Source organism: Zea mays, chromosome 7 (genome assembly GCF_902167145.1).
Source record: "Zea mays cultivar B73 chromosome 7, Zm-B73-REFERENCE-NAM-5.0, whole genome shotgun sequence".
Classification (NCBI taxonomy): Eukaryota; Viridiplantae; Streptophyta; class Magnoliopsida; order Poales; family Poaceae; genus Zea; species Zea mays.
In genome coordinates this window covers 119,856,354-119,868,864 of record NC_050102.1, presented here as the reverse complement: position 1 = coordinate 119,868,864, position 12,511 = coordinate 119,856,354, and the positions used below count along the sequence as shown (strand labels likewise).

The 12,511-nt window shown below is 50.5% G+C and overlaps 1 protein-coding gene across 2 annotated transcripts; it reads right to left on the bottom strand.

Annotated features, from left to right (window-relative positions):
• Nucleotides 1–8,869: 8,869 nt before the first annotated feature.
• Nucleotides 8,870–10,513, bottom strand: LOC100193739 (CCR4-NOT transcription complex subunit 7). Of its 2 annotated transcripts, NR_159677.1 has the most exons (2): nucleotides 9,343–10,513; nucleotides 8,870–9,274 (listed from the first exon to the last, which is right to left on the bottom strand). NR_159677.1 is itself a non-coding variant. In NM_001367036.1 (1 exon), the coding sequence occupies exon 1, from the start codon at nucleotides 10,278–10,280 to the stop codon at nucleotides 9,441–9,443; it is 840 nt and encodes a 279-aa protein (NP_001353965.1). In that variant the 5' UTR covers nucleotides 10,281–10,453; the 3' UTR covers nucleotides 9,373–9,440. The 2 variants fall into 2 exon arrangements, 1 of the variants encoding a protein (NP_001353965.1); NM_001367036.1 differs by lacking the exon at nucleotides 8,870–9,274 and having other exon boundaries at nucleotides 9,373–10,453.
• Between the last annotated feature and the right edge of the window lie 1,998 nt (nucleotides 10,514–12,511).

The following is a 12,511-nucleotide window of genomic DNA, read 5'->3' as shown; positions in this document are numbered from 1 at the left end:
ACCAAGGTTCATTTGATAGTTAAGTTTTAATATTTGATGATTAACATAACCATTTGTACTAACATCATTTGCTAGTGTTTATAGATATAATTCAAAAGGTTGCAACATAAAATTGGATGAAGGGAAAAATTGATGATCAATACCTTAAGAAAGACATTATGAAACTTATTGAAGAACTATAACACCATGCAAGAGTCTAATACCCGAGATTGAACCAAACCAGACAAAAAGGATCATGAAGAAATAAAGCAAAAGGAGGGTTTTAAAAGGCATTGAGTTAGATGGTTTATTTATTGCATAGATTTTTGTCTAGAAGAAAAATAGAAGCCATAATATACTCTTAAACACATCATCGTTCCTTACAGTCATGAATATCCTAGAAGCCCAATAATCTTTTTATTATTATAAGCTAACTTATCTTGATTTTGTAAAATTATGTTATCACTAATCAATAATCATCGAAACCCAGCGGGGACAGAAGGATGCATTATGTCAAACAGTCACGAAACCAAACAGTAGGGAAAGGCCTGGGCTGGCAGATCGACATGGCACGAAGTTCTACAGTTTCGCGTGTAACATGACTTGCAGACAGACCTGGGAAACGTCCTTCAACAGGGCCAGGAGCGAAGCTGCTTGTGATGTACGGAAATACGTACACACGGCGGCACAGGGCACGCGATGTGCGGCGCGCGGCTGAGCGCGCAGGACGCCTGATCCAGCAGGCAGCGCCTGATCCAGCAGGCAGCCAGGCCTAGCGGCTAGATCTGGAAAGAATAAAAGTGATTGATGGCCTTCCTATTAGTCCGGGCTAGATTTAGAAGGAATAGGAGTGATTAGTGATTGATGGCTTTCCTTTATTAGTCCAGGCTAGATTTAGAAGGGAATAAGAGTGATTAGTGATTGATGGCTTTCCTTTAATAATCTGGGCTAGATTTAGAAGGGAATAAGAGTGATTAGTGGCTTCCTTTAGTAGCCCTGACCTATGGCCTTATATACCCCCTGTAAGCACCCATGATGAGGACAAGAAAGTTTTATCTCAGTCTCCTACCTCTCTCTACTCGGCAACAGGGGGCATAACCCGTTGACGAAGACCGCCGTTCCTGGGGGCATAACCCGGTCGGCAACACGGACGGCGGCTACGACCTTCGGAGCCGCAGTCCTCCTACCCTCGGGCCCGACGCCCTTGACAACCTGGTATCAGGAAGTCGGCGATCCCCAACCACCACCCCCAGCCCTTCAGCCGCACCACCACCACCAGCCCCCACCTCCCCGTCCACCGCTACGTCCAGGTTCATCACCATGGGTGACGACGCTCAACCCTCCATGGCCGACGTCATGCAGATGCTCCAGACCCTGTCCACCAACATGTCCAAGATGCAGTCCGACATGGTTATCATGCAGGAGAAGGTCGCCTCCGCGACCGACTACGGCGGCCACCAAGATGGGCAGCCCCGCACGGATCACCCGCCGAAGTTCCAGAGGATGGAGTTCCCGCGCTATGACGGCAAGTCCGACCCGCTGATCTTCATCAACAAGTGCGAGTCGTACTTTCGACATCAACGCACCATGCCGGAGGAAAAGGTATGGATGGCATCTTACAACATGGACGACGTGGCCCAGCTGTGGTTCCTCCAACTCCAGGAGGATGAGGGCACGCCGCCCTGGGGTCGCTTCAAGGAACTCCTCAACCTCCGGTTCGGACCAGCGCTGAGATCGGCGCCGCTGTTCGAGCTGACGGAGTGTCGACGCACGGGATCGGTGGAAGAATATTCCAACCGCTTCCAGGCCCTTCTTTCGCGTGCTGGCCGGCTGCAGGAAAGCCAGCGCGTACAACTGTACACAGGGGGGCTGCTGCCGCCGCTGAGCCATCAGGTCCGCGTTCACGCGCCGGAGTCCCTGGCCGCAGCCATGAGCCTGGCCAGGATGCTGGAACTGGTGGAGCTGGACCGGCTCAACCCCCTACTCGGTCGGGCGGCCCCGCGCGCGGCCCTGCCCGCTCTACCTACGCGGCCAGCGCTGCCAGCGGCCGGCGCGCCTCCGGTGCTTCCCGTACCGGTTCCCCCAGCACAGCAGCTGGCCCTCCCGGCGCCTCCTCCACGCGGCGCGGCTGGGGCTGCCAAGCGCCTTACGACGGAGGAGCAGGCGGAACGTCGTCGTCTTGGCTTGTGTTACAACTGTAATGAGCCGTACTCCCGCGGGCACAATCGGGTGTGTCGCCGCGTCTTCTACATTGACGACTTCGAGCTGGAGGACGCTGCCCAGGAGGCTGACGCCGTCGACACCTCCGCACCATTGTTCTCCCTTCGCGCTGTGGCTGGTATGCCCATTTGTGACTCCATGCAGGTGCGCGTGCAAGTGGGCGCCGTGACACTGACCGCCCTTCTGGACACTGGCTCCACGCATAACTTCATCGCCGAGGCCGCAGCGTCACGCACGGGGCTTGCTGTCCAGACCAGCCCACGCCTCACGGCCACCGTGGCGAATGGCGAGCGCATCGCCTGCCCGGGTGTTTTCCGTCAGGCCCCAATCACCATCGCAGGCGAGGACTTTTGCGTCGACCTCTATGTGATGCCACTGGCCGGCTACGACGTCGTCCTCGGCACCCAGTGGATGGTCACGCTAGGCAAGATGGTGTGGGACTTCACCACGCGCACCGTGGCCTTCACACGCCATGGCCGCCCCGTCTGCTGGGAGGACGTGGCCGCCCGGCGCACACCGCGCCTCGACAGCATCACGACGCCCGAAGCCTTGCTGGAGGAGCTGCTGACCACGTTCGATGGCCTCTTCGCCGAGCCCTCGGGCCTGCCACCGCCGCGGGCGCGTGACCACAGCATCATACTCAAGTCGGGCACACTGCCGGTAGCGGTCCGGCCGTACCGTTACCCAGCGGCCCACAAAGATGAGTTGGAGCGACAATGTGCAGCAATGATCGCACAAGGCATCGTGCGTCGCAGCGACTCCGCGTTCTCGTCCCCGGTCCTCCTCGTCAAGAAGCCGGACGGATCGTGGCGTTTCTGCGTCGACTACCGGGCGCTTAACGCGCTCACGATCAAGGACGCATTCCCTATCCCAGTCGTCGACGAGCTGCTGGACGAGCTCCACGGGGCATGCTTCTTCACCAAGCTCGACTTGCGCTCCGGGTACCACCAGGTCCGCATACGGCCGACTGACGTGCACAAGACGGCGTTCCGCACACATGACGGCCTCTACGAGTTCCTGGTCATGGCGTTCGGGCTGTGCAACGCTCCCGCCACGTTCCAGGCCATGATGAACGATGTCCTGCGCCCCTTCCTCCGCCGCTTCGTGCTGGTATTTTTTGACGACATTTTGATTTACAGCCGCACATGGGCGGACCACCTTCGTCACCTGCGTGCTGTCTTCGGCGCGCTTCAGCAGCACCAGCTCTTCGTCAAGCGCTCTAAGTGCGCTTTCGCGGCCTCCTCCGTCGCGTACCTGGGACATGTCGTCTCGGCGGCCGGAGTCGCCATGGACCCCGCCAAGGTGCAGGCGGTGCGCGACTGGCAGCAGCCGCGGTCGGCCCGCGCGGTTCGCGGTTTCCTCGGTCTTGCCGGGTACTACCGGAAATTCGTGCACAACTATGGCACAATCGCCGCGCCGCTGACCGCCCTGCTCAAGAAGGACGGGTTCCTGTGGTCGGACGAGACGGCGGCTGCCTTCGCCGCTCTGAAGGAGGCGGTCACGTCGGCCCCGGTACTCGCCATGCCGGACTTCTCCAAGACGTTCGTCGTCGAATGCGACGCTTCGTCCCACGGCTTCGGGGCGGTGCTGGTCCAGGACAGCCACCCCGTGGCCTTCTTCAGTCGGCCCGTGGCGCCTCGTCACCGCGCCCTAGCCGCCTATGAGCGGGAGCTGATCGGCCTAGTCCAGGCAATCCGCCATTGGAGGACCTACCTTTGGGGGCGCCGATTCGAAGTCAAGACCGATCACTACAGCCTCAAGTACTTGCTGGATCAGAGGCTGTCCACCATACCACAACACCACTGGGTGGGCAAACTTCTCGGCTTCGACTTCTCCGTCGAGTACAAGCCGGGACATACCAATGCCGTCGCGGACGCGCTCTCACGCCGCGACACACCGGAGGAGGGCTTGGTGCTGGCCTTGTCCGGACCACGCTTCGACTTCATAGATCGGCTCCGTCAGGCACACACCGTCGACCCCACGCTCGCGGTCCTCTAGCACGACATCAGCAGCGGCGCCAGGTCACGGCCCTGGGCGCTAACCGACGGCCTCGTCCACTATGCGGGTCGGCTGTACATTCTGCCCGCCTCCCCGCTGCTCCAGGAGATCTTGGTAGCGGTCCACGAGGAAGGCCATGAGGGCGTACAGCGCACCCTGCACCGACTCCGGCGCGACTTCCATTTTTCTCACATGAAACGTGTGGTGCAGGATCTGATTCGTGGTTGTGGAGTCTGCCAACGCAACAAGCCCGACCATCAGCACCCGGCCGGCTTGCTGTTGCCCCTGCCGGTGCCGCAAGGGGTATGGACGGACATCGCCATGGATTTCGTCGAAGCGCTGCCTCGCGTCCGCGGCAAGACCGTCATCTTCACGGTGATAGACCGCTTCAGCAAGTATGCACATTTCGTTCCCCTGGCGCACCCGTACACGGCCGAGTCTGTGGCGCAGGCATTCTTCACCGACATCGTCCGTCTCCACGGCATTCCCCAGTCGATCGTCTCTGACCGGGACTCGGTGTTCACCTCCAACTTCTGGACCGAGCTGATGCGCTTGAGCGGTACCAAGCTACAGATGACCACGGCATTTCATCCCCAGTCAGACGGCCAGTCCGAATCGGCGAACAAGGTCATCATCATGTATCTCAGGTGCTTGACGGGAGATCGACCCCGCGACTGGTTGCGCTGGCTCCCATGGGCGGAATATATCTTCAACACCGCTTTCCAGTCGTCCCTGCGCGACACGTCGTTCCGCGTCGTCTATGGCCGCGACCCTCCCTCACTTCGCTCCTACGAGCAGGGGGCAACGCGGGTGCCTGCGGTGGCCAGGACTTTGGAGGAGCGCGTGGAGTTCCTGGCAGATATCCGTCACCGGCTGGAGCAGGCCCAGGCTGTCCAGAAACATCATTATGATCGTCTACATCGTGACATCGACATGCAGGTCGGTGAGTGGGTGCTGCTTCGTCTACGCCAGCGCCCGACGGCCTCCATGCCCGACTCGTCGGCTGGCAAGCTGAAGCCGCGGTTCTACGGCCCTTACTGCGTCGTCGAGCGCATCAACGCCGTGGCTGTCCGCCTGGCCCTGCCTCCTCAAGCTCGCCTCCACGACGTCTTCCACGTGGGGCTTCTCAAGAAGTTCCACGGCGCGCCTCCGCAAGAGCCTCCAGCTCTACCTCCGGTTCGCCACGGCGCAGTTATTCCAGAGCCAGAGCAAGCAGTCAAGATGCGGCTGCTCAGGGGAGTTCGGCAGGTCCTCATTCGCTGGCGGGGAGCCTCTCCGGCATCGGCTACCTGGGAGGATGTGGACACGTTTCGCGCTTCATACCCACTATTTCAGCTCGAGGACGAGCTGCCTCTCGAGGAGGGGAGAGATGTGATGTACGGAAATACGTACACACGGCGGCACAGGGCACGCGACGTGCGGCGCGCGGCTGAGCGCGCAGGACGCCTGATCCAGCAGGCAGCCAGGCCTAGCGGTTAGATCTGGAAAGAATAAAAGTGATTGATGGCCTTCCTATTAGTCCGGGCTAGATTTAGAAGGAATATGAGTGATTAGTGATTGATGGCTTTCCTTTATTAGTCTGGGCTAGATTTAGAAGGGAATAAGAGTGATTGATGGCTTTCCTTTAATAATCTGGGCTAGATTTAGAAGGGAATAAGAGTGATTAGTGGCTTCCTTTAATAGCCCTGGCCTATGGCCTTATATACCCCCTGTAAGCACCCATGATGAGGACAAGAAAGTTTTATCTCAGTCTCCTACCTCTCTCTACTCGGCAACAGGGGGCATAACCCGTTGACGAAGACCGCCGTTCCTGGGGGCATTAACCCGGTCGGCAACACGGACGGCGGCTACGACCTTCGGAGCCGCGGTCCTCCTACCCTCGGGCCCGACGCCCTTGGCACTGCTGAACATATCGTGCTGGACGACAATACTGTGCCTTGATGTCGGCACGGCAGCAGAAAAAAAAACTGGTTTCACTGTAACCAGAAGCCCTTTTTAACACCAACCGGAAAACAATTGACCAGCAGACAGAGACGTCGATCCCACATACAATCGGCCCAAACGAAGCAAATTCCAAATCAACCTGCTATCAAGATTCTGCCCGCTGTTTTACACACGGCTAACTTCAAGCGTTGGCACAAGTGTTACGAAGGATGTGATAGACATGTGAAACAAGCGTAACAAAAGGTTTCAGAATAACTTGATGCAGAATTGCAGAGACAGGGTAATCTGGATAGTACATATCATAGCGCTTGGCAGTTGGCAGTAACATTGCTGATCTTTCCATTGTTTTCCAGTACTCCAGAACAAGCCAAACATTAGCGAGGGCTAGTTTAGAAACTTAAATCCCATCCGGGATTCTCAATAATTGAGCGGAAAATGAGTTAATTTCCCACTCAATCCCCGGAATCCCGGAGGAGATTTAAGTTTCCAAACTAGCCCTAATCAAGTCGATTCCCCTGTACTTCAAATGGATTCCGCGAAAATTAAAATATGGCTTCAAGGCCAGGGGGCTAGTAACCCAGTTCCACTGCCTACACAATTTTATCAAGTTGGTAGTTTCAAGTGATAATGGCATCACCAAGATCACAGATCACCCAACTTGTAACATTATTATGTCCAGGGAAGCTCAGGTGCAAATCTGATTGTCTGGTATATGGGTAATACTAGCTCAACAAACAGGATATATCCAATGCTTGTCACAGTAAATCCCTTAATATTAATATACATATAAGACATCTAAAACAATAAGGTATCAGTATCACAGGAGAAATCATTTCAGATAGTAAAAATGGCATTAGCCTGAAAGATAGAAAAGATATGGTAAACCAAAATCCGTAGGAAAGGGCAAATTGGCAACACCATCATACTAGCAAGACCATGCAGAGAGCTATATACTGGCATATACATGTCCAGTTGTCTACAGCAACTCTGATGATCATAACCAAGAATGATGTGACAGTGTTTGCAGAATGTACTCAACCAGCGCTATATACTGGCATAACAGAGCAGCACAGTGTTGGCGCAGGCACTATGTTAAGAGTCCAAGAAACGCAAACATAAATTGGAGAAGCAACCACCAGCAAAATTATAGAATCAACCAGATACAATGTGCATCAAAAAGCTAGTTCAGAATGTTCACATTGAAGTTATTCAAAAACCAGTCAGGAATAAGCATCAGTTTATAATTGATATCCGTTACATCCACACGAACAATTGGTATTTTTCCCCATGCTGACTAGATTCACCGGATGCAAGAACAACAACATAGCCTTTTAGGCCCAAGCAAGTTGGATTAGGCTAGAGTTGAGATCCAACAAGAGCCGCCAACAAAATGTGAAAAGAAATAGAAAAAAGGAAAAGGAAAATATACAAAAATATGTAAATATAATCAATAAACTTCTTAGTTTCAAAATTACCCATTGAACTGGCAACGTGACTCGTTTCAAAATTTTCTCTGATTGACCTTGTTCTTCTTTTTAAATAAAAATGACTTGATTTTGAATTATGTTTTTTTTACTTTGGCTTGGCTCATTAAGCTCGGTTTGAAGTCAGGTCTCAAACAATTCGGGGGACTGATAAATAAGATTATGTCAATTTTGCAGCGAACTAAAAAATGTTCAATTGGTTCGCTATCCACTCCTTACACAAAAGTGGTTCTTTGACTATTGAAAAATTCCATTGCAGCTGTTGGATTGATCCAAGTAACTAGTATCAAGTTAAACCAATGCATTCCATCAAATTCACAGCGTAAAATTAGATAGCACAAATTCTCTCAACAATCTAAATATGACTTCAGGGAAAATCTCAATTGAGAAGAAGATGACATATTTTCAGTGGCAACAAAAAAGGAAATAAATAAACAAACAAACAAAGATCAAACAGATTTCTCCAATATTCAACTATTAATTTTTTATCAGTAATCATGAGCACAGGTATTTCGGTGCAAGGAAGTGAAATGTACATTCCAAGACTAATGCTGTAAGACTTTCAATTTATTAACAAGAGAGCTTCCATCTAAAACAATAAGGCAAGTATGAAAAGAAGAATCCAAACATGGAAAAGAAAACTGATTCTTCATCTGTTATCTGCAGTAAAGAGGTGACTATATACAAAATAGAAAGTTAAGAAATTGGCAATACCAACAAAACTATAAACAGAGAACCATGCACTGGCACATGCCTGTATCATGACAATACCATTGAAGCAAGATTCCCTATGACAGCATATAATCAAGCTGCTATGGTTTAACAGTTTGTGCACTGTACAAGATGTATTCATAATAGTTAACATTGAAACAGAATGTGGCATGAAACCATGAGATCTAGTAAGAACATGTCCCCATAACGAAATTCAAACTTTTACAGTACACTCCACAGTATGCAAATCAGTATGATGATATGCGTCAGAAAAAGAAAGAATGCTGTGAACTGATGAACTGCAGCATAATGAAACACAAGGCAACTAAGAGATCATATTCAATAAGTCCAAACTGAAACAAACAGAGAACAGAATTTTTATAAGCGATCAAAGCATCTAATATCATGTGAGGTCATGGAGTTTCCTTATCACATTATGCAAGTTTTGCTTCTCTTCATACTGATCAGTTAAGTCCTCTTTCGTGATATGAACTTGTTTATCAGATTTCTTCCTGTTGAACTCCCAAAATTTTGCAAAACTGATAATGGCATATGTTGCTTGAGTTTAAGGAACTACAAAACTACATAGACACTATAACATATTACAATCAGAAGTCCAGCATATTGTCTTGCTTTTATAGGTTGGTATAGAAATCAGAATAGTGCCTAAAATCATCAACTATTCAAGGGGTAGCACCAGAAACCATGTAAAACAAGAACTGAGGGGTTTCAGTTTCACATATCAAAGGGCAAGTTAAGTGTTCTTTTTGCTACCAAATAACATTTAGCACAGCAGTTGATGACTTGTTGTAGAGTACTTGATTACCATAGCATTACAGAGTTCGATAATGTTTGAGTCTTCAGTTGGTGACTTGGTGATCAGTGTATCAATACAGGCCTCAAAGAAACTTCAACAGCACATTCCATCAAGCCACAATCTAGATCATAGAACAGCTTAGCTGAAGTAACTTGCAGGGGAAATCAAAACTGAGAGGGAAAATAATACCTTCACCAGCGCAAGCAACAGGAAATTGTCAGACAAAGACACCAAACAGATTTCTCCATTTTCATAAATAGTTCATCTTTTATTTAATTATCCATTACTCAGTGAGCAGAGGTGGTCTCTACACCCTCAAAGCCAAGCCCATACAACACACCAGCATATTTCTCAGTTAATCCGTTGAAGTATGCCTCTTTAAGCTTCTTGAAAGACAGTGCTGTCAGAAGCGAATCAGACCCTGCCTGGTGGCAGATTCCAACCCTTGCAACATCAAGCAGCTCAGCAAGCTTGTTCAGCCCTCCATGGAGGCTATTGGAGAACCTCATCAAGTGTTTTATATCGTAGATAACAGGAAAGTAAATCTTGATGAGATCGAAGAATCCTGGCAGCGTATCAGGGAGATTTGTGCCAGTGAGTAGCTTGAGCAGGTAGCCAAAGTCGTAGCCGCTATGAAAAGTCACCCAATGCACATCTGAATTCAATACTACGCCGGAGGACATGAGCAGTTCAGCAAAGCAGCGAGAGTCGACTCCATCAGCAGCATGGCGAGAGAAGTCAATACCACTACGGCGTAGAAGATCGATGGAGTCCGCTGCAGCCACATCAGTCCGAGGGTCAAATCCTCGAAAGTTGAACTGCCAGACGCAGGGACGACCGTCTGGGCCTAGCGCCGGCAGCCCACCATGCTCGTCGGACAAGGTGAGCCCGAGCTGAATAAGCTTCAGCATGTCCACGTTAGCTTTAAGAGTGGCGTAGTTGAACTCGGCCGCCGACTTGTAAGTGCCGAGCGGACGACACACAACGCCCGGAAACTCAGTGTCCATAGCCACATACGGATAGTCGTCGACGATGTCGCGGATCACGGCGAACTCTGTCTCGAGGTTGTCCGCCCAAACCTCACGGATCTCTACATCTTCCGGCTTCTCTGCGGCAGGTGTCGCCATCGGTTCGGGCGCATCCAAGATTTGAGCTTTATTCTCCTCTCCTCGTCGGTCGCTGGAGCTCTTCTAGCAGCAAAGCCTAGCTGCCTAGGGTTCGCGTGGGCGAGCGGGAGCGGGGCGGGGGAGCAGGGGGCAGTGTACCCACAGGTCAGCGGCGAGGGGTGGGGGCACCCATGGGCGGGGTGGAATGGGGTGGGGAGATCCGGCAAGAAGAGGAGAGTCCGATTGGGGAATTCGGACCGGAGAAAGACGAAGAGCGTAGACTCGATGAATGGGGAAAGTGGGTGCCGTGCGCCGCCGGGCCACGATTGGTGCACGTGGCGGGACCCATTACGTGGGACCCACGGGCATGATTGCCGCATAGAAGGCTATCGACTGCGCTGCCAGGTTTGTTTCCGTTTTATATAATCTAGATTATATAATAATTTAGATGTAGTTTTTGATAATTCTGCTTATTGAAATTTTAATTATTGATTGTAGTTATGTTTTACGTAGCAGGAGCAAAATAAAATAAATGAATTGATTTTTTGTGTAAAGAGTGGTAACGATGGATAGTTTCTCCTAAAGTTATCATAGATAGTGGCTCTTTTACTAAAAACTAGCCGGTTACCCGTGTGTTGCAACGGCTCACAACAATACCTACATAAATTATTGACCAAAAAAATCTCAAGATTTTTATTGATTGTCTCCGCTCTTCGCATAATATTTTTTATGACGCACGGGTACCATAGACAGCAAATCAGAGATCATCATCTCTCGCCCCCACTTCCAAGGTTTCGTAGAGCAGGAGAGGAAGGAACGAGGCAGACATACATGTTTGTTGCCGGAGAAGGACACGACGAAGACCTGGTAATCTAGAAATGATATTTTAATTTAAATCTTTTCAGAAAATTTTTTATGAATCCCAAAATAGAATTTTGGGTGTTACAGGAGTCCCCTCCAGTCACCCTGGCTGTCGCCGGCCTAGCCAGCGTCACAGTCTTTGACTCCTTAGGAGACCTCACAAATGTGGCATAGTCAGCGGTATGGGCCTTCTACTTCTTCGACCGCCCCTCCATATTTACAACTCCATAGATCTAAGCAATCGCCTTCCCCTTTGGGTCCATTGTTGCAGTAATGAAATCCAAAATGTTATGCGAGTATGGGAATATAAGCAAGTCCGTGGCTACTCAAGCTAACATGGCATCTTCGTAGCCACATGCTACAGGCATGTCCCCTCACGACCCATCACTTTGCGCTCCCCGAGCCAACCCTCATTGAAATCAACTCCTTCCCTAACTTATCCCCAATCACTTGCTCGGTGAAGTCCTCCACGGTCCTAGCCTCAACATCGAGTGTCGAGCTAGTCTCTTTACATGTTTCTGCTAGCTCAAGGGAGAAGGCTATGGAGGAAGCCCCCGCATACACCCCCATCGGTGTCCTCCTCTTCCTATTCTTTGTGCACACATTGTGCCCTTTGTATGCAAGACCCATCTGCTAAATACATGATTTAAGAGGACTTTGCCCTTGCGTAGCCCAATACCCTGCTCAACTTCATGCTGTGTGACAGGACCAACTAGGTCCTCTGCCTATTTCTCTATCTCCACAACAAAAGTGTCCCGGGAGCGGCCCTCAAGATCCACAACAAAAGTAGGACTTAAAATCTACTTCAAAAAAACCAGCAAAGTCCCTTCACACAATTGGCCCAACAGACCACCCACGACTCAATGGCTAGATCCCACAAGCAAGGTACTCTTCAACCAAGTCCCTGCCCCTACAAGTAACTGCAACACAATCGAAGGCCCGGCCATCGCGATCCTTCTCCTTAACTGTATAGCGCAAGAAAGCCTCAAAGTGGAACAAAGACATAATGCTTGGATGATACCAGCCCTTGCCCTCCGTCCAGCACACATAAAACCAGCTCTTTGTCCCCCACATTTGTTCTTCGTGCAGGGGGTTAACTCAACCATCTTATCCTTGGTCTTTTCTATCTTTAGGGTAAACATACCACTCCCAAACTAATCAACAACCCCATCTATGGCCCTTCTCTACCAATCCAATCAATAATGTTTAGCGAAGACCTCAACTAATTGGCTTCGCCAAATGTGTTCGTTGTCCAAACAAACTTGCACAAAGCTACCATAACATTTGGGGTCAACTGGTGAATCTGAACTTTCAAGCACCCCAAGAAGAAAGTCATGCCATGATAAGTGAAGTCTACCAATAAAAAGACAATCGAAGACCATGATCTCCCC

What these genes read in the sequence shown, in the direction of transcription:
- LOC100193739 (NM_001367036.1), bottom strand. Translation starts at nt 10,280, where the DNA reads ATGGCGACACCTGCCGCAGAGAAGCCGGAAGATGTAGAGATCCGTGAG.